We start from the raw sequence: 22831 nt of genomic DNA on the forward strand, positions 1-22831 counted from the left end.
TTTGATATTGTAGATTTCTTACCTTCCGTGGTCAGTTTTATATCTTCGCCATACTTGCTTGTGTGTGCTCTTTACCCTTTCTTGTTTTTGATAAAATATTTGAACATCTTCTAAGTAAACACGATTGAGGGGAATAAATGGAAATATTGTTGAAATACTAATGTGTTAAAGAGTTCATTCGTAGTTTGTATTAAATTGAATTCCTCAATAAAGATATATTGGAAAAAGTGCGGAGCACAATTAAAATTGACCATGGGAGGTAAGAAATCTACAACATCGTGGAACTGAGCAGTGAGAGGATAGACAGAGAACAGGTTTCAGGCTGGACTTTGGCAGAATCTTTTGCAAATCTCTTTATTTGTAGAAAGTAACAGCCAAAAGCAATTTTGCTATTCTGTGCAGTTCGGCAAACAAAAGTGACAATGCAACTTACAATTCAGTGTAATTCTCTCGAGGCTTGCTTCCTTCTCCAGGGGCCCACCTAACCCCTCTGGGCCCGGCTGAAGGGAACCTCCCTGATCCTTGCTGGGTGAGTGCTTAAGGAGGACGAGGCCAGATAGCTGTAGCCGATCCTATAAGATGTTCTGAGAGAGCTTCTTATACCCTCCTTCACATACCTTCCCCCGCAGCTCATACTTGTCAGGTCCAGCGTGTAGCCATGCCTGGGCTGTCTCCTACCTTATCCTCTGTGGCCCAAGTAACTTGATCCATGGACCGACTTTCCTCAAAGCTGTCCAACCTCTGGGTGGGCTGCCCCGGCTACCCATGAGCTGGCCCCACAGTGTTGCAAATTGGGGACAGTAATATAGGTACAGGAACTTCAATATCGACTTGTCCTGCAGGGTTCAATAACAGGACCTGACTGGTTGGGTATTTCATGTTGTCCCCATGTATATAGATGGCTGTTTCTTTCCTCTTATAATTGGTGCTCTTTTGGGACCAAGGCCTTGCAACAGGAATCTTACTACACCCTGGGTCCACCAGGGCTTGAGTGGGAACTTTATCCAGCTGCACCTGGATCACACATTCTTGAAGTCCTCCATGTGGAATATCCACCAAATTACAGTTTTGTAGTTGGGTGACAGTATTTGCACATTTGTGTTCCCACATTTCATTCTCATTCTGGGGCCCTGCCTCTTCCTCTTGCTCCTTCTTCTGCTTTTCTGCCAGCTCGCGGTCCCCCTTAATGTATTACCCTAGGCACTCTTCACCTATATGGTTGGCTGTCTTACAAAGCATGCCTGTGGGGCAGGTTTCCTTTTGGCTTTAACCATTCGTCCCAAGGGCTCTTCATTTTCTGCCTTTTCATACAGGCAGCTATCTTCCTTTTGTCCATTCCCCACACAAAGGGCACAGAAGGAAAAAATTACCCATAGCCTTGTCCCTTGGCTGTGCTAGTGCCTCTGAGCGTCCCTTTTCCCTTTTATATGAGGATCATCCCTGCTTTGGAGACTTGCCTTTATCCAAGTGAACTTTACCCTCTGGTGTTGGTTGCATCACTACACTGATATCCATAACTTTGGTTCCCTCATAATGACAGTCTCTTGTGAAATGACCTCTCCTTCCACAGTTGAAGCAAGCAGTAGAGGCTTTGGCCAGTGGTCTGGTCACTGAAGATGCTGTCTGCCTCTGAGGATCGTTGCTGGAGTCCACTTTTCTCATTGCACCAGGGCGGCTGTGCAAGCTCTTTCCAGCTTCTGTGCTACATCTTGCATTAATTATGCCACGTGGAAGGCATCTGCCACTTCTAATGCTTTTTTCAAAGTGAGCCCTGGCAGACCCAATTGCACATGGGTCAGTCAAGCCCAACTAGGAACTGTTCCAGAAGCGTGTTTGTCTCCCTCGAGGCCAGTCTATGCTTCTGGCTGCAGCCAATTTCAGCCAGCATCTTTCAGACAATGGAACAAATTTTGGGGTTTTCCCCAGGCTGTAAGTCGCTCCACCAGAATTGCTGTCAGTAGGTTTCTGAGTTACACCCAACTCTTTCTAGGATGGTGGCCTTGATCTCCGCTTAGATGCTCTTATCATCCAGGTTGGCCGCTTAAAAGGTGGTTTGGCTTCTGCTTGTGAGCAAATTTGCTAGGTACATGTTCCAGTCCACCAATCAGGCGGGTGGTCCTTTCAAAGTTTTTCAGGAAGATCTCCAGGTCCTCCCCTGTCTTCTTCTTAAACAGGATGTGAGGTAACTGATTTATCTGGGTTGTGGCAGTCAGCGTGGCTTGAGTAATCTGCGCCAGCATCCCCTGTTGCAGAATGAACTGTTCATGTAGGTTTTGCACAAATTTCTGTAGCTGTTGCCAGGACATGCATCAGCTGCTTCCATGTTCCTTGCTCCTCCACCTGCACAAGCCACACGCTTGGTGAGTCTCCAGGGAGGAGAGTTAAAGAAAACAAAAAAACCCCAACCTTTTCTGACCTGTCCGGCCCTTGCTAACCGGTTATTTCATAGCTTACTTTAGGGGGGCTAGTCTCATGCTGTCCTTGTGATCAGGCCCCTGAAACAAACCAAAAAAAAAAAAAGTTTTTTCTCTTCTGTCTCTGTGGGCTCCTGTCTGTGCTTCCTGCTTAGAACAGGGATCCCACCTTTGCCACCATATGTGGTACTAAGTGGTGAGAAAGTAGACAGAGAACAGACTTCAGACTGGACTCTGGCAAAATCGTTTGTAAATCTCTTTATTTGTAGAAAGTAACAGCCAAAGCAATTTTGCTATTCTATGCAGTTCAGCAAACAAATGTAACAGGGCAGTCTTCTTTCTCAAGGCTTCCTTCCTTTTCCAGCAGCCCACCTAACCCCTCTGGGCTGTGCTCTCTTATCCCAGCTGAAGGGAGCCTCCCTGACCCAGAATCCCTTGCTGGGTGAGCGCTTAAGGAGGACCAGGCCAGATAGCTGTGGCCTGTCCTTTAAGATGTTCTGAGGGAGTTTCTTAAACACACCCTGACAGATATCAAAGCAATAAGTGATGTCTGCTAACAATAGGATTCAGACAAATTTGGACTCACTACATATGTAACTATCTTTCAATTCTTCCTTCATCAAGTCAGTGCAGAATGAACTGTTTCCTGAATATACACATAAATTGCAAGTTGCATTACAACAATTGAGTGAAGATTCTGATGTGTTTGCAGAGGGGGGAGAAAGTTGAGGGAGTAGAATTCACAGCCATAAACAGACTATTAATTGATAAATGATTCTTCACAGGCACAATAAGAGATCATAGAGAAATGAAAGGTGACACTCTTATGGGGAGCGATCTCCAGGCTAGACCACAGAAAGGGAACTTCAATGGAATGGAAGACATTTGAAATTTAAAATGATAAAAATATTTTGAAACAAACCCACAGGGATTTAATGAGAACATTGGTTTCCGCCCTCATTGTCACAGTCGTATAGCTGTAAATTTAGCTTTGTGTCTTCCTCAACTTTCTCACCCCTTTGCACCAGCACATCACAACTCCTACCCCCTCCTTTTACTTTACAACTCTTTACAGATTTGAAAGCCACCACCACACCATTGTTTAATCCAACTTACTATTTACTTGTACAGTTGAGAAACATTATGGCTTTGAAAAATGTTAAATTACTGGCTTTTCTTTCATCGACCTCTCGGGGCCTTACCGCACTCAACAATTGAAAGCCGTTTTGGGAGATTTATGACATGGTGGACTGCCAGCTAGTTTATATGATACAAGTATGTTTCAAAAACCATGGACTAAAATGCAGCTGATAGAGCATATAATGGAACAATCTACCTCAAGAAAGTATATTGATATCTCTCCTTTTTAATATCTATATGAATAACCACCAATTCATCTGAACACACACAGCTTTATTTATGCTGATGAACTAGCAATAACAGCGCAAGCAATAGACTTTGCTGTATTGTTAATCAATTTCATCCAAATCCAAACATGACACAGGTTAGCCTCTTCTGCCTACACAGACACAATGCAAATAAAGAACTAAACGTTAACTGAAAAGGCGCACATCTGATTTACTGTGTGAGTCCAGTATACCTTGGAGAGACTCCTCACTGCGTACTTCCCTTCAGAATCCACACAGAAAAGCAAGAAGTATGGTGAGCTCCCAAAACATCATCCGTAAGTTTTCAAACACAAAATGAGGAACATACCCGGCTTTAATCGGAACTACTGTGATTGCCCTATATTACTCCAGTGCTGAGTATGCTTGGGAATGCTGTCAAAGTGAGGGAAATTGACCTGTAGCATGATGACAACTGCCCGGTGATCACGGACTGCCTTAAACCAACTAATGTAAACAATTTGTAATAGCTCTACCAGCCAAACAGAGGGGAAACAGCAGAGGGCACTAGACACTGTGTACAGTTGCATCATACCAAAGAAATGCCCAGACATGGAGGAACTTTCTCATGACAGTAGAGGTAATTAATACCACATCTGTGACTGGCCACACAGTAATGGGGCAGTCATGACATGCAGGTCTTGCTACTGGGATTAGCATGATTATCTGAGTAACTGAGCCGCTGTCCGCAAGGACAGAGGGAGGACTGGACCTTCTGGAAGGCCCTAAATCTCCTCTATAGCCAAACCAACATGTCAGGAAGCAACATGGTGAAAGAGAGAGATTCTGTCAAACTTGAGAAGCAAATTTGTTGGAAAAGGTAGATAATGCAGTACCTTTTGGTCTGTTCATTGCTCGAGGATGGCCCTTGTTTGGTGCAGAATTGCATCAAGGCCAGCTCATGAGCACTGAAATGTGCTTGTCAGTGGAAAGCAATATAATTTTGATGGCTGGATATGAAATAGACCCTCATTCTGCACTGAGCTAATGAAGGAAGCATAACTCTAGAAAATTAGAAAAGTATTCATTTAGTCCAATAAAAATGTCACCTATTAACTTGATTTTGTTTCTATGTATCCAGATGGACTATTATGGCAACCATATAGCTCAGTTTTTTATTAGTAAATTGTTTAGCTCTACTTAGTACTATTGTCTGAAAACCAGAAGTTCACCGAGTGGCATAAGTGGATCATGTGACTGAGCTTGACATCAACAGACATATTCTTCCAGAGCTTTCTGGAAACTACTGAAATCTTTCACTGCCCATGCTCAATAACTTTCACACTTCAGTGGTCCTGCGGTGGCTTCCAGATCATTTTTTTCCACTGAAACCACTGGACTCGTTCATATTCTCTTGCAGTTCCACAAAGTTTTACAAGATATTCTTCATACTTGAGATTTTTCTGACAAACCCCCTTCCCCCTCTCCCCACAAGATTGCCCTAGTTAGTTTTTGGCATTTTAAAGTTTTATTTTATTGATCTTGCTGAACCAGTCTGTATTTTTTATTTTTAATTAAGCATGACCCCACCAGTAGGCCATCTCCGTTGAGTTTTTTTCATCTCTTTGGACTGCCTTTCTATTAGTTATATATTTATTTATTTGATTCAATTTTTTTCGTACTGAATCACCTAAGCTCTCTCATCATCTTACAATGGATTTATAAACATTAATTTAAAAAACAAATAAATAAAAAATGACATATAAAAAATGAACCAACAAACACCAATATAACATGCTACATAGAGAAATAAATACTAAAAATAACAGTATAAATCCCTAAATTCTAATCTAGATCCCTCTACAATAGGGCCCAAACAAAGAAAGGGCTACTAATGTTACAGACCCCAGCTTCCATACCTTCTAGGGCCCATTGTAAAGTACAATAACTAACACCAGTCAAAGGCCAAAGTAAACAGCCATGTCTTTAAAGCTTTTCAGGCAGTCCCGCAACAATCTCATCTAAAGGGGCACCTGATTCCAAAGGCAAGGACCAAAACAACTACAGGCTCTGTCTCACTTGACTCTTAGACGGACTTTGTTTTTCAATGAACGAATATTTAGAAAAGAAAAAACTCAGATGATTGTAATGTCTACAAGGGATGGTGCACAGGTCTGCAAATAACCAGCGCCAAAACCACGACTAGCTTTAAACACTGAACTATAGAGTTACTCCATTCTGTTGGACTTTAACTGGCACAAACTTAGCAGAGTATCTTAGATTCATTTACAAGTAGTTTGTATAGGTCAGAAATAATGAGGCCTAGTTATTTTTGACCCTTACAAAACTACTTGTATAAGATGTATTACAATTACGCCCATCTGATAAGCGTTCATGTCAGCTGGAGCCCAGTCTCCACCAGCCTTCATGCTCTCATTTATTTTTGTGTTCAGTGTTCCAGGCCTTTCATCTATTTCTGGGCCTTGTCTTTTCACTGAACTTGTTGGGTTTCCCTGTTTTCTTGAGGACAACCCTTAGCTAGGGAGTCCCACTTGTGTGACTTGAGGTTCAATAATCAAAAAATGTTTTATTTTTATTAATTTTCAAAACAAATTACATCCAGATAACTTGATAATGAGAGTTGCTGGAATTATAAAACAGAAATGAAGGAAAATCTAATTCTAACAAGAAATATCCATCGATAGCCTCAAACATTTCGAGGGAACAAAAGAAGTAATAAATTGAAAATCTGTCAATTACTAATACATGCTCATTATAGCCTAAACGCTCATTGGAGTGAACTGGTTACAGGCAATTCTCTTCCCAGGAATCTCTCCAGCTGACTAGGATCTAAAAACACAAACTTAGCTCCTGCCAGCCTCACATAATCAAAAGGTTTATGTGGTTAAAATTGGCTTTCAAACACACAAATCTAACAGTTAAAATTCCTCCTCCTCCCACACTCCATCATAAAATCTTTTGTGCATACAGAATTTAGCCTGTAGTGGGATTTTCAGATTTAGCTGGTTAGAGCAATATTTCATGCTGAGCAGCTAAATTTACCTATCTTTATGCAGTTGCACAAATGGCTGCCTTTAATGTAACTGATTACATTTAACCAGATATCAGCCACAACATTAGCCTGCTAGCCACGGATGAATATCCAAACAAAGTTAACCAGTTAACATTAACCTGTTTACTTTGCTGTGCATCATTCCTTTTGAATATCCACTCTTCTATGAACTGCTTTGTTTAGAGAATGCAAAGTTCCTTGCCTGTAACAGGTGTTCTCTGAAGGCAGCCATTCACCAGTCACACAGACCCTCCCACCTCACAAGCAGGCCGATGCTATATCCTGCACTGAGCCTAGCGCACAGGCTAACGAGCTCTTGGACGCACGTTTTGGACAAGCTAGGCTAACCCCCGATGCAATAAGGGGATTACCGCATTCAAAGCATGCGTCGAAACTAGCACATAATTAATAGCACTCATCACATGTAAATGCATGTAGATGAGGCTATTAGCTGTTATCCCCCAATGCAATAAAATCACCGTGTACCCAATGCGCACATTTTAACATGGAAAACTTAATGCCAGCCCCAGGGCTCTCATTAAGTCTTACATTCTCCGAGCCCCCAAAAAAACCCAAAAAGCCCAAAATTCTGCTTTTCTGTGGTTCCTCTTATTTAGTATCATCCCGAAGCAGCATGAAAAAAAACTTTTGCCAATGTTCAGGTTAGGGAAACAGATGCCCATTAATTGAGTGTCTGTTTTTCTAACCGTCGCACAGCCACTTTTCCTGGGCACCGATGCCATGGATGCACTAGGGACGCACAATATTATCCCTAGCGTGCCCTTTTTAGCGTGACCCCTCATTTAAATAATGCATCGCGCATCCAGGAGAGATGGCTGGGCATGTGTTAGGAGAGTGGGCGCTATTATCTGGAGCGGTAGCAGCAGATCCACTACTACAGCATGAAAACTACCACACGTGGGCAGTGAAAACCATTTGCCCTTTCCAGCAAGCTCTGGAAGAAGCTGCCAGTTTTCTGCTGTGTGGCCATGTGACTCGCTTATGTAACTGCTGACTCTTCAGAGGTAAACAAGTTCGCTTTACACAACTTTATTTTTACATAGGATAAGCGACAATATCTTGGCTAATGTAGCTAGTTCTGTCATCTTCTTCTCCAATGGCATGCTCCCTTTCTCTTTTTCCCAGCTCTAGCTTCGCGCTGCTTGCAGCTGATCGTACATTACATTCCTATTATCCGAGCTCACTTTGAGGCCCGAATGCAGCCCAAGCAGTTCAGCATGCTCCGGCACTTTGACCACATCACCAAGGTAAGTTTTTGAGGGTTTTCTTCTCATTTTATCCAACCACAATCTGAATCAATTTAAACCATTTGGATATTTGAAATGCCACTTTCAATGCTGTGCTGATCTTTCTCCTTTTTTTTTTTTAATTACAGGATTATCATGATCATGTAGCAGAAATTTCAGCAAAACTTGTAGCGATAATGGATAGCTTATTTGATAAACTTTTATCTAAGGTAATGGTTCGTTAATTTACATTTCGGCTGTTATTTTTTTTTTATTGTCACCATGAAAATAGAGCCAGAAATTAATACAAAAAAGGGTGTTAACTGTTCCATGACAGCTGTACATTTTAAAAAATTCTTTCAGCTTGACGTAGCACTTACAGATGTGCAATTTTGGTGATGATGAGGCTCTTGAGGCATTTGAATGAGGTCTTCATTAAGCAGTCTTTATTCTGTGTTCTGGAGGTTGAAATTTGAATAAGGAACGTTTCGTAGCAGCTTCCTCTCATATATTTTTTCTTTCGTGTCCTTACAGCTCATCTTTATTTTTCATACTTAGTTATACACAGTAAAAAAAAATACTTTCCCCACATATCTTAAGCTGAGTGCCTGCCTTGTGTGTGAGCCTTTACTTCCATGCTGGTCATGTCATTCTATCATGCTGGGTAGAAATCCCTTAATTTCTGTCTTCAATCTTAGATGTTAAAGTATAAAATACAAAATCGTCATTTTCCCATGTGAGAAGACTAATAGATTGAGTCAACAGAATGGACATTTGTTTGTTTTATGTTTATTCATAAATTCCTTCTTATGAAATTAACTTAATGATAAAATGCAGTTATTCTTTTCACCTCTTGTTTTGAAAAAAGGCAAAAGGGTGTCAATTAGGTCACATTCAAGGAGGAGGAGTTACTCCAACATGGTAGACACAAGATGCTGACTCCTGGAGTTCCAGTTCACTTACCAGACATCACTTCACTAGGATGATGAAACAGAGGCGAAGAGAAGATGTTGCTCTATACTGATGACCCCCTTCATTTTCAAAGGGTCCGATGGATTCTCTTGTGACTCAGGGAGTGTGTCTGGGCCAAACTTGAGTTTGGGAAAGAGGGGCGACAGCTGGTCCTGAACTCTTCTCCAGCTAAGGCCGCTTCAAGCTCCAGGGACAGATCTCCCCCCCCCCCCCCCCCCCCCCTCTGCTGCAGCTGACATCAGTGAGGGTGCTAGTACTGCCTCAGCCTATAACACCGAGCCGAATGATGACTTTAGATGTCAATAGCCCGAAGTAGGATAAGATATATGCTAGACCTGCAGGACGTTTATTTAAAAATACTTTTATTTCCCACTCTGCAAAATTCAGGGCAGATTACAAGATAACATGCATACAATTTCAAATGACACAAGTCAATTAGCATAAAATTTCAGAAGCTGAAATGGACAAGAAAAGCACACAGATTAGTAATAGGCATAATTCTCTGAGGGATTCTTGGTGGTAAATTTAGAAGGCCTGATTTAATAGATACATTTTTAGGGTTTTCTTAAACTCTTTATGGTTTACAATGGAGCAAATTTCTAGCAGAATAGAGTTCCAAATAGTTGGTCCTGCAATGGAAAAAGCTTGCTTCCATGTGAGTGCTAGTCTGGTTCGTTTGTAGTTGGATATTGAGAATGAATTTTTTTTGCTGATCTAAGCTTCCTGGTAGGCACATAAAAGTGTAGGATTGCACTCATCCAAGGGCTATGACATTGTGAAAGAGAGTATGAACTATTGTCAGAATTTTATGTTATATGCCATTTATCTGGTAACCAATGTAGAGATTCAAGAATGGGAGAGAGATGTTCATGGAGGTGTGCTCTGGTGAGGGCCTGGCAGCCGGAGTTCTGTGCTTGTTGTAGAGACCTGAGTGAGTTCTGTAGGAGACCAATATATAGTGCATTGCTATCATCTTATGCTGGTGAGGATCAAGACTTGCAATACAGTTCTAAAGTCATTTTTATCAGCGAGGGGGCTTTAAATGATGTAGTAGCCTTAGTTTTGTGTGTGTTTGACCGGGCGAGTGGGCCTTGTGCGCGCTGGCACACACTAATGTGGCACCAGGCTCTCTCCCGGCAGGTGAGCTGACATCACGAGGAGGTGTGGGGACGAGGTAAGAGGGTGAGTTTTCAGGGGAGGTGGGTTGGGGGGGGGTGTTACAGACACACATTCAGAAGAATCCATTGTAAAATTGACCTTATTAAAGAATTTTTGACTTGATAAGTAATGAAAAGAAGTAGATTTGTACAATGCAGCTAGCAGAGATGCAGTGTACAAATTCACATAGCTCCCACGTGGCCCACTTACGTGCATATGTGGCCATTTTTGTGTGCGCAAGGCTTTCAAAATCTACTTCTTCATGAGATATTTAACGGTGTTCAACAATAGTCTGAGATTGTTCCCAAATGCTGTAATGCAGTTGGTGAAATGGTTTTCCTTTCCCAGATTCACAGCATTTCTTTTTTGAATGAGGTTGAAATTATATTTTTCAAGGTAGTCAGAGGTTATATGGGGTTTTGTTCTTGGTCTCTATGGAGGGGGGTAAGAACAGCTATGGTCTTGCAGGAGGGAGGAGTCGGGGAGGGGAGAATGGCATATCTCACTGCCTCTTCTGAAGATGGTTAACCTTCTTATCCCCTCTGCCATTCGCGCTGCTGCCAATATCTCCTTGGAGGATGAGTGGGTTGAGGTGGCCTAGATTGAAGCGCCTGGATCTGGAGCAGTGAAACAGTTATGCAATCTCTAAGAAAAGACAGTTAAAGTACAAGATCAAGACAAAAGTATCCTTAATTCTGGAACACTTGAGCATTCAGATTGGGCAAGTGACTTTGGCTAAGGATAGCATTGGTTTGCATCATAGGCTTGCAATAGCTGAGAATAATATAAGGAAATGCAAACTCCATTTTATAAATTTTCCTAAAGTTTTGACTCTTACCACAAGAGATATTTGATTGGTTTTTAATTTTTCATATGAAGCCCTCCTGACTGTGAGAGTCCAATATCTCCCTTTTTTCCAACCATTTGAAGGGGATGAAGACGGAGGGAAAAGAATCCCTGTGCTTGTCCATGAGGTGGTGATTTGAGTATTACAAAGATATACCCATAGTACCTGAATGTAATCCACTTTGAAGCGCCAAAAAGCGGAATATAAAAAATAATAATAAAATAATAATTGGAACAATCAGAAGAGGAAGTAGTGTCTAGAATGACTCTGCTGGTTTCCTTAGCTTTAGCGCTTAAGAGAAATTGAACCCTAAGCTTTTTTTTCATAAGGATAAACTGCATTTTAAGGAGAAGGTCAGGATTTTTCCTTATCGTTGTAGAATTATACAAGAAAAAAAGGAAGAAGTCTATTGCAGTGTGTTCTAAAGTGGTCTTGTTAGGTGCTGATATTTTTCAAGTTTTTGGTAAAGTTTATCACTTTATATCATGAGGTGTGTTTTGATTTCAATGATCCAGGTCAATTGGGGAGATTTACGGAAGATTGAACAGATTGCTCAACCAGCTGAGCAATCTGTGTATCCCCTTAATTGCCTTAAGGGGATACACAGTTCATTTTGTAATGTTTCCACCATTTTGTTTCCTAGGTGAAATGTTCTAGAATCTCTTTTCTTTTCCTATGTAAGTTTAGTCTTCCCCCATCTCCTATTTTAGGACTATTTGAGCAGTATTCAGTGACAAATTTTTCTTTCCTTAAAAGTTTGTTTTTCCTGTATTAGTTTTGTTGTGTTTTCTTTCCAAATCAATATGTTGTTAATGGATATATTTGAAATCGTCATAAATAAACAAAAATTTCATCAGATTCAATAACGAGCTGAAATACTTTTTCAGACTAAAAAGATAAAATAAATTATACAGGCACGAACAGAAGGTTAGCAAACTATTTTAGTTTTGTAAAAAGAAAATAAAACTTGCATTATTTAAAATGCAAAAAGATGCAAATTTGCTGCAGAATTGCTGCAGAATTTCAGAAGCTTTCGTGCAAGATTTTGTTACTCTCGCCACAGAAACTACCTCCGAGCTGCCCCAGAAATTGGGAGCTGTGGCAATGAAGATACCTAGCCAATAAACCAGGTTATGGAATGTAAGCCAGGATTACAATAAGCAAGCTAAATCCCAAAAAATACAGGGGACGATTTTAAAACGCACGCGCACATGGATGCACCGATTTTATAACATGCGTGCGTCACAGTGTTCATGTTATAAAATGCAATGTCTGTGTGCCCGATTTTATAATTGGTGCACACTTGCGGGCGGGTCGCTACTCGTGCACACGGGGAGGGAGGGAGGGGGGTAGAATTTTGTAAAGTTCGCACGGTGACGTGAATGGGCCTTTGCCCAGTTCCTTCCCAGTCCACTCCAGTTAAGGAATGGACTGGGAGGGAACTTTCCTATACCCCCTACCTACCCTTCCTCCCTTTTCCCCGCTTCTCACAGACTCCTAAACTAACCCCATCTACCCTATTTTTTGTTTTTGTTTCAGTACTTACTTCCTTGTCGGAGGAGAAGTAAGTACCGTACGCTGGCCAGCTGCCAGCGCGCACTTCCCCAGTTCGGGGCCTAATGGCTGCTGTCCCGGTCCACCCCCAGCCCACCCCTTTTTGCTGGCCTAGCACTTCTGCGCATACCGGGACATACGCCTGGGCTGGGTCCTTTATAAAATGCGCTCAGTGGGGCCGATTTTTAAAGGAGCGCGCACGGAGCACATTTGTGATCGCTACCCGGTGCTCACAAATGTACACCCGATTTTATAACATGCGCGTGCTGCCGCGCCCATGTTATAAAATCCGGGGTCGGCGCACGCAAGGGGGTGCACACTTGTGCACCTTGTGCGCGCCGAGCCCTAGGGGAGCCCCCATGGCTTTCCTCGTTCCCTCCGAGGCCGCTCCGAAATCGGAGGGAAATCGGAGCGGTCTTGGAGGGAACTTTTCTTTCGCTTCCCCTCCCTTTTCCTATCTAACCCACCCCCAGCCGTACCTAAATCATCCCCCTACCTTATTTTATTTTTTACGCCTGCCTCTTGCAGGCGTATCTTGCGCTCGCTGGCCAGGCCGCTGTGCCGGAGGACTCAGGACCGCCTCGGACCGGTGCCACGCCCACAACCTCGCCCCTTTTTCAAAGCCCCAGGACGTACGCGCGTCCCGGAGCTTGCGCGCACCACCGAGCCTATGCAAAATAGGCTCGGCGCGTGCAGGGGCAGGTTTTCGAGGTTACGAGCGTAACCCTTTGAAAATCTACCCCAGTGTACGCAGGGCCTGACCATGTGCGTATCCCCCGGTATTTGCGCGCGTGCAGGCCATTGAAAATTCGGTGGACCGAGTTTAGGATGACCAGAGAAATCCCTGAAAATAGCCCACCTTTTCTCAAATTTTTTAATTAGCATTTTCTAATAAAGATTTGGCCCTTATTCTACAGTTTTGCTGTAATGATGTATGCAATATATCTTTTCTTTATTTTGGAAAAATGCATGGGTATATTGAACACATAGTTACAGACATAAAAAGGGGTTGAATTAACCTAAGTTTGAAACTTGTGAGTAGTAGAGTTGCTCATGAAGGCTTCAGCCATGGTTTGTTGACTGAATGAGTTAAATTACGGTGTCCTGTTTACGAGTGCAAAAGTGCAGGGAGGTAAAATGCCTTGCTTAAGGTTGTATTCAATCAATGGCTGAGGGGAGTCGTGAGCCTGCATCCTCCAGACGATTTCTGAATCCTAGTGCAATGTTCCAAACCACACTTGCTTCATTACATACAGTCATAGGTAGCATTGCAGAGCTCTGGAGATGTAGGGAATCCATTTTGCCTACAAATAATAATCTCCTCCCCCTAGTAATGCATTTCACTAACCTTTTAATCCCACAGCAAGATAAGAAAATCACTAGGAAAGGAATGTGTAGCATTTGCATGCTAGGGATATTTCAAGCACTGAGAAGTAAAAATGTTCCAGAATTAAACAATTCTGGCGTAGTTTTCATATCTTTTTCAGACTAAATTTTGTAGCTTCGGTAAAAGGAATAGTATTAAATGAAGAATGGCAAATGCTGGTTTAGCTGAATTCCACGAAGTTTGCTCAAGCATCACAAAAAACTGCAGACACCATTTTAGCAAAAACTGCCACATACAGCGAGCTCATTACTGCAGTGAGCAATAGTATCAGACTTGATTTGATAGACTTAGTTATGATGTTATGAGTCAGGATATTCTGACTCAGATTAGCATACTAAAGCTTTCTGATGCAGAAGGGTTAATGACTTTGCAGCTGTTCCCCTTTGTTTTACGCTTTGCGTACAGTTGAGTCCTGGATTATACCACTTGGTTGCATCAGTGCCATAAGCTCTGTTCTTGCCACCTGTTTTTGTTTTTTTTTTATTTGGTTTTAAATTGGCCCATGACATTTTAACTTCATAGGATATAGAGTATGAAGAAAAGGTTATGAGCCTGATAGATTTTTTTTTCTGCAGGATCAAACACACAATATGTTTGACACCCCCAAGTTGTATTTAATATGTCTGCAGCAGGTTTCTGGTGTTCGATTGCCCCCAAAATGCAGCAATATACAACCATAAAATCAGAGAGGTCCCTATTCATATTGACACCGTTCCTGGAGAGTGCAGTGCGAAATGTGTCCCTTGGCATAATCAGGAGAGAAGATTGAGTGTAACCAAGTGACTTCTGATATCAAATTACAGCCACCAAAATTCTACTCTGAGCAGGAAAATCAAGTAAGCCATTACAAACACACAGGAAAGACCTCCATCTCTGCCAGGGCCCCTTTACAAGATGAAAAAAGCTACATAAAAAGGAAATCCTGAATACTAATTTCTCATTTCAAAACATAACATAAAGATCATTCACTATTGTATGTTTGACATAATTCCAGGGTTGGGGGGGTTAATACATTTTCCCAGGTTTGAAGTTCATTACTAATAGTCTTTCTGGTATCTTTGGACCATTGTTTCATCTTCCTGCAGTAGTTATATGCCAAAGCGAGTGGCATGCATGGACCTGAAATGATAGCATTCTGAAACTTGGTTGGGATTGTTGCAAAGTTTTCTTTTTACTTCTTGATATATTATTTTAAATGTGTTATTGTTAAAAATAATGGGGTAGATTTTATAAATTTAGGCGCGCGTGTACTTTTGTTCGTGCACCAGGCGCGAACAAAAGTACGCTGGATTTTATAAGATAGGCGCGTAGCCATGCCTATCTTATAAAATCCGGGGTCGGCACGCGCAAGGGGGTGCACATTTGTGCAACCTGCGCACGTCGAGCCCGGCGCTCTGCCTGTTCCCTCCACCTCCCCTCACCTTCCCCTCCCTTCCCCTACCTAACCAACCCCCCGGCCCTATCTAACCCCCCCCCACCTTTGTTGGCAGATTTACGCCTGCCGAAAGCAGGTGTAAATCTGCGCGCACCAGCGGGCTGCTGGCGCGCCATCACCCGACCCGGGGGCTGGTCCGGAGGCCTCGACCACGCCCCCTGGCCGGTGTCACGCCCCCGACACGCCTCCCGCCCCGTAATTCGTGCCGCCCACCCGACACGCCCCCTTTGCAAAGCCCCGGGACTTACGCGCATCCCGGGGCTTGCGCGTGCCGCCGAGCCTATGCAAAATAGGCTCAGCGCGCGCAGGGGGGGGTTTGGGGTAGGTTTTCGGGGGGTACACGCGTATCTTACGCGCGTACCCCTTTGAAAATCTACCCCAATCTGGGTATAGTTTGGTTTTGAAACCTTTAAAAATTAGAATAATCTAGCTAGTGGTGGTGTTTCAGAAAAATGTGCTATGAAACCGAAGCCACTCAGAAGTAGATTCTGCTGCAAGAGGCTCTCTCCTGACTTAAGTTTTCTGTGGTCCCTGATCCCAGTGCTTATAAAAAGGGACTCAGCTGACCTCTATAAAACATAGCATGGGGATGAAATACTGTCATGGTGATTTGGAGTCCTTGCACTTCTATAGTCCATGACCTTCTGAAAAGAGCATCTGTTTTGTTGTTAAGGTTACTACGATCATGAGCTCCATTGTTTTGTTTGCCCGTCTTTCCCTATGAGCCTGCATAAAAAAATGTTTTCAGACAGATTAATCGGAAATTTCCAAAAGTTTGAAATGACTCATACAAGTTGCAAGGTTGAATCTATTTTTGTTTTCCACTGTCCTAATTTCCTTTTCACTCTGTCAACATGTTTATTCCATTTGTTGATTTTTCTCAGTTGCACAGTGGAATCTGATTAAACACAGTTTAGTTTGTTTATTCATTCCATGCATTTCTTGAAATAGTCAAATCTGTATGACAGCCATAAGATGCAGAAAAAGATGAGTTAAAGTCAATAATAAATTTGGTTGTTTTGGAAATTGGAGATGTATTGCTGGCTGTGTATTCACTGAACAAAAATTTCTTCATTTATCTGAAACCAAGATCTTGGTATATAAAATAATGTGGAATTTATAGAGTCATATAATAAGAAATTTGAAGTGATGCTCTTAAGATTATTGGAAAATTAAGAAAAATGTCAAAATTCATATTTCTTGCCAATATAAAGCCATACAAATACATGTATTTATCTGAATAAAATGGTCTACATTTTTTTAAAGTCTTTTTATTGTGCAAGTAAAAGTACCATTCAATACAGGAAACAAACCGATATAAAATAAGAATATAAACAATCCCCTCCCCTCCCCTCTCCAGTCCTAATGTCCATGCCTCCAACCCTTCAGAGATCTGGAAAAGGACACCTAGTCTTTGCAGGTAGTCGTCAAAAGTACAAGAGTTCAGTACATAGGTGGATGCCAGCTGGCACCAAAGACAGGAACAGTCCCCAAATTCGTTGAAAAGATTTGAACATAAGAACATGCCATACTGGGTCAGACCAAGGGTCTATTAAGCCCAGCATCCTGTTTCCAACAGAGGCCAAACCAGGCCACAAGAACCTGGCACATACCCAAAAACTAAGTCTATTCCACGCTACTGTTGCCAGTAATGGCAGTGGCTATTCTCTAAGTCAACTTAATCAATAGCAGGTAATGGACTTTCCCAAAAATGTATCCAATCCTTTTTTAAACACAGCTATACTATCTGCACTAACCACATCCTCTGACAACTAATTCCAGAGTTTAATTGTGCGTTGAGTGAAAAAGAACTTTCTCTGATTAGTTTTAAATGTGCCGCATGCTATCTTCATGGAGTGCCACCTAGTCTTTCTATTATCCGAAAGAGTAAATAACTGATTCACAGTAACCCGTTCTAGACCTCTCATGATTTTAAACACCTCTATCATATTCCCCCTCAGCCGTCTCTTTTCCAAACTGAAAAGTCCTAACCTCTTTAGTCTTTCCACATAGGGGAGGTGTTCCATTCCCTTTATCATTTTGGTCGCCTTTCTCTGTACCTTCTCCATCGCACTATATCTTTTTTGAGATGTGGTGACCAGAATTATACACAGTATTCAAGGTGCGGTCTCACCATGAAGTGATACAGAGGCATTATGACATTTTCCGTTTTATTCACCATTCCCTTCCTAATAATTCCCAACATTCTGTTTGCTTTTTTGACTTCCGCAGCACTCTAAACTGACGATTTCAATGTGTTATCCACTATGATGCCTGGTGGACGTAGGCCACTGTTGTCACATTGTCCATCAAGATCCAGACTGCCTGGTTGCGCAGTAGTGGAAGAAACCACTCCAGAGATAGCCTCACCACTTGCATCTCCAGATGATTGATTGACCAAGATGCCTCCTCCAAGGACCAAAAACCTTGAGCCGCTTGTGACTGGCGTACAGCTCCCCAACCAGAGAGACTGGCATCGGTGGTCACCACTATCCATTGTGGGACCTCGCGGTCCACCCCGTGCTTCAAGTGGCCTTGAGCCATGTACCTTTCGAGACTGGATCTGGTGGCGTCCGGAAAAGGAAGCTGGAGATTAAATTGTTCTGACAACAGATTCCAGCGGGAAAGCAACGCACTCTGCAGGGATCTCATGTGCGCGAACACCCATGGGACCAGTTCCAAGATTGAAGCCATGGAGCCGAGAACCTTTAGATAGTCCCAGACCCTGGGTAGATAGGAATCAGTTTTCAATGGAATAGATTTAGCTTCAAGACACAAAAATCCACCAATTTTATATGCCTTCTATCAGTGGTAGGCAATTCCGGCACCAATCACTTCACTAAGATGCACTGCTTTCCAATCAAGCAACATTTAAACAAAAACGTCAGAGTATGATCATCAGTAGATATCAGAGCATTCGATTCCAACACACAAGTTATCTTAGGAAGAATGATAGGCTGTTCCAGCCATGGTCTACATTATGATATGAAAAGCACCTATATCTTTAATTGAGTAGGTCTTCTGACAGTCAAATTTAATCATGCTGTGATTAATTTGGGTAACTCTCATTGACTTGTATGTGTCTAGAATGTGTTCACTGTTTGATGTGTTCTGAACTTTTTTGTAGATGCTTTATTGATCTGGCAAGGCTGGTACAGAACCAATTAAGAATAATACATAGAATATGCAGTTCTTAAAGTATTGGCAAGTGTTTGGCAAAAGGACTTGAATCTAAGAAGTAAGATGGGAGAATTAGAATGTATAGCAGTGAATGATGACATAGACTTAATTGGCATCTCAGAGACATGGTGGAAAGAGGATAACCAATGGGACAGTGCTATACCGGGGTACAAATTATATCGCAATGACAGAGAGGAGCACCAGGGAGGAGGTGTGGTGCTTTATGTCCGGGATGGCATGGAGTCCAACAGGATAAACATCCTGCATGAGACTAAATACAAATTTGAATCTTTATGGGTAGAAATCCCTTGTGTGTCGGGGAAGACTATAGTGATAGGGGTATACTACCGTCCACCTGGTCAAGATGGTGAGACGGACAGTGAAATGCTAAGAGAAATTAGGGATGCTAACCAAATTGGCAGTGCAGTAATAATGGGAGACTTCAATTACCCCAATATTGACTGGGTAAATGTATCATCGGGACACGCTAGAGAGATAACGTTCCTGGATGGAATAAATGATAGCTTTATGGAGCAATTGGTTCAGGAACCGACGAGAGAGGAGCAATTTTAGATCTAATTCTCAGTGGAGCACAGGACTTGGTGAGAGAGGTAACAGTGGTGGAGCCGCATGGCAATAGTGATCATAATATGATCAAATTTGATATAATGATTGGAAGAGGAACAGTGTGCAAATCCAAGGCTCTCGTACTAAACTTTCAAAAGGGAAACTTTGATAAAATGAGAAAAATTGTTAGAAAAAAACCTGAAAGGAGCAGCTACAAAAGTAAAAAATGTCCAAGAGGCGTGGTCATAGTTAAAAAAATACCATTCTAGAAGCACAGTGCAGATGTATTCCACACATTAAGAAAGGTGGAAAGAAGGCAAAACGATTACTGGCATGGTTAAAAGGGGAGGTGAAAGAAGCTATTTTAGCCAAAAGATCTTCATTCAAAAATTGGAAGAAGGATCCAACAGAAGAAAATAGGATTAAGCATAAACATTGGCAAGTTAAATGTAAGATATTGATAAGACAGGCTAACATTGAATTTGAAAAGAAGTTGGCTGTAGAGGCAAAAACTCACAGTAAAAACTTTTAAAAATATATCCGAAGCAGAAAGCCTGTGAGGGAGTCAGATGGACCGCTAGATGATCGAGGGGTTAAAGGGGCACTTAGAGAAGATAAGGCCATCGTGGAAAGATTAAATGATTTCTTTGCTTCGGTGTTTACTAAAGAGGATGTTGGGAGGTACCCGTAATGGAGAAGGTTTTCATGGGTAATGATTCAGATGGACTGAATCAAATCACAGTGAACCTAGAAGATGTGCTAGGCCTGATTGACAAACTGAAGAGTAGTAAATCACCTGGACCGGATGGTATACACCCCAGAGTTCTGAAGGAACTAAAAAATGAAATTTCAGACCTATTAGTAAAAATTTGTAACCTATCATTAAAATCATCCATTGTACCTGAAGATTGGAAGATAGCAAATGTAACCCCAATATTTAAAAAGGGCTCCAGGGGCGATCCGGGAAACTACAGACCGGTTAGCCTGACTTCAGTGCCAGGAAAAATAGTGGAAAGTGTTCTAAACATCAAAATCACAGAACATATAGAAAGACATGGTTTAATGGAACAAAGTCAGCATGGCTTTACCCAGGGCAAGTCTTGCCTCACAAATCTGCTTCACTTTATTGATGGAGTTAATAAACATGTGGATAAAGGTGAACCGGTAGATATAGTATACTTGGATTTTCAGAAGGCGTTTGACAAAGTTCCTCATGAGAGGCTTCTTGGAAAAGTAAAAAGTCATGGGATAGGTGGCGATGTCCTTTCGTGGATTGCAAACTGGCTAAAAGACAGGAAACAGAGTAGGATTAAATGGACAATTTTCTCAGTGGAAAGGAGTGGACAGTGGAGTGCCTCAGGGATCTGTATTGGGACCCTTACTTTTCAATATATTTATAAATGATCTGGAAAGAAATACGACGAGTGAGATAATCAAATTTGCAGATCACACAAAATTGTTCAGAGTAGTTAAATCACAAGCAGACTGTGATAAATTGCAGGAAGACCTTGTGAGACTGGAAAATTGGGCATCCAAATGGCAGATGAAATTTAATGTGGATAAGTGCAAGGTGATGCATGTAGGGAAAAATAACCCATGCTATAATTACACCATGTTGGGTTTTCCATATTAGTTGCTACAACCCAAGAAAAAGATCTAGGTGTCATAGTGGTTAACACATTGAAATCGTCAGTTCAGTGTGCTGCGGCAGTCAAAAAAGCAAACAGAATGTTGGGAATTATTAGAAAGGGAATAGTGAATACAACGGAAAATGTCATAATGCCTCTGTATCGCTCCGTGGTGAGACCGCACCTTGAATACTGTGTACAATTCTGGTCGCCGCATCTCAAAAAAGATATAATTGCGATGGAGAAGGTACAGAGAAGGGCTACCAAAATGATAAGGGGAATGGAACAGCTCCCCTATGAGGAAAGACTAAAGAGGTTAGGACTTTTCAGCTTGGAGAAGAGACGGCTGAGGAGGGATATGATAGAGATGTTTAAAATCATGAGAGGTCTAGAACGGGTAGATGTGAATCGGTTATTTATTCTTTCGGATAGTAGAAAGACTAGGGGGCACTCCATGAAGTTAGCATGGGGCACATTTAAAACTAATCGGAGAAAGTTCTTTTTCACTCAATGCACAATTAAACTCTGGAATTTGTTGCCAGAGGATGTGGTTAGTGCAGTTAGTATAACTGTGTTTAAAAAAGGATTGGATAAGTTCTTGGAGAAGTCAATTACCTGCTATTAAGTTCACTTAGAGGTAGATCTTCAAAAAATACTCTCGCGCGTACTTTTGTTCGCGCCATTAGTGCAAACAAAATTACACCAGATTTTATAAGATACGCACGTAGCCGCGCGTATCTTATAAAATCCGGGGTCGGCGCACGCAAGGCTGCGCAAAATCGGCAGCCTGCGCGCGCCGAGCCGTGCAGCCTGCCTCGGAGGGAACTTTCCTTCCGCGTCTCCCCACCTTCCCCTCCCTTCCCCTATCTACCCCACCCTCCAGCCTTACCTAAATCCCCCCCCCTACTTTTGTTGGGCAAGTTACGCCCCCTCCCGCCCCTTTTAGGAAGCCCCGGGACTTACGCGCGTCCCGGAGCTTTGCGCGTGCCGGCGGCCTATGCAAAATAGGCGCGCCGGTGCGCACGTAAATCCGGGAGGATTTACGTGCATATGGGTTTTAAAATCTACCCCTTAGAGAATAGCCACTGCCATTAGCAATGGTATCATGGGATAGACTTAGTTTTTGGGTACTTGCCAGGTTCTTAGGGCCTGGATTGGCCACTGTTGGAAACAGGATGCTGGGCTTGATGGACCCTTGGTCTGACCCAGTATGGCATTTTCTTATGTTAATGTTCCATTAAGCTATATTATGTTACAGAGAATTTGACTTTGCATGAAATGCAACTAAGAATACTGTATAAAATAATTTTTTTCTTCTGCGTGCTCATAAATAGTGTCAAGTCAATCTTTAAAATATTGGGAGAATAATGCAAATTAATATATTTTCTTTGACTACTCGAAAATACAATTCTGGAAGAATGTAGTATGAGAAACAGTGTTAATCACGGGGGGAAAAAATACCCTGGCACAAGCATTTTATATTCTGGGACATCTACCAGATGGAGTGTTTCTGGCTAAATATCACAAAATACTGTTGATTAAAGCTTATTTGGTTGTCAAAGACATTTATCTTGATTAAATGTTTGGATATAGAAGTACCTGATAACGCAGTGTGGAAAGCCAAAATGTTGGATCTGTTAAATATGGGATTTAGACCTGCAGCTTTAAAGACTTTTAAGCCACGACATATTTTTAAGGAAATATGGAATCCTTCTACCTTGGGATAATCAAGGAAAGGTGTAGTTTCATGAGAAATGATTCTTTTATAAGTGGAACTTTACTGACACTTTTTTTGTATGCTACAGCCTAGTAGATGACTGCTGGTCCTCTTTAGATAAATGAACTTTAATTGTTTACAGGCGTTTGGTTTGAGAGAAAATGGGGGAAAATGTATTGTAACCATAACTGCATTGAACTTAGCATATTTTTTTATTTATATAATATTTTAACAGAGAGAGGGGAGCTTGCCAATAAACAGATATCATGAAAATTAAAGAAGCAAAGAAGAAAAATAAAACAGTAA

The 22831-nt window shown here is 41.9% G+C and overlaps 1 protein-coding gene across 8 annotated transcripts in view; it reads left to right on the top strand.

Moving 5' to 3' along the window:
- Nucleotides 1-22831, top strand: part of VPS54 (VPS54 subunit of GARP complex) — a 294894-nt gene that overhangs the window by 217422 nt on the left and 54641 nt on the right. For all 8 annotated transcript variants that reach the window (XM_029593654.1, XM_029593653.1, XM_029593655.1 and 5 more), the window contains 2 exons: nt 7980-8101; nt 8230-8310. In XM_029593654.1, the coding sequence (XP_029449514.1) occupies nt 7980-8101; nt 8230-8310 (203 nt within the window). The remainder of the gene's footprint in view (nt 1-7979; nt 8102-8229; nt 8311-22831) is intronic.

The sequence above is a fragment of the Rhinatrema bivittatum genome, chromosome 3, assembly GCF_901001135.1.
Source record: "Rhinatrema bivittatum chromosome 3, aRhiBiv1.1, whole genome shotgun sequence".
NCBI lineage: Eukaryota > Metazoa > Chordata > Amphibia > Gymnophiona > Rhinatrematidae > Rhinatrema > Rhinatrema bivittatum.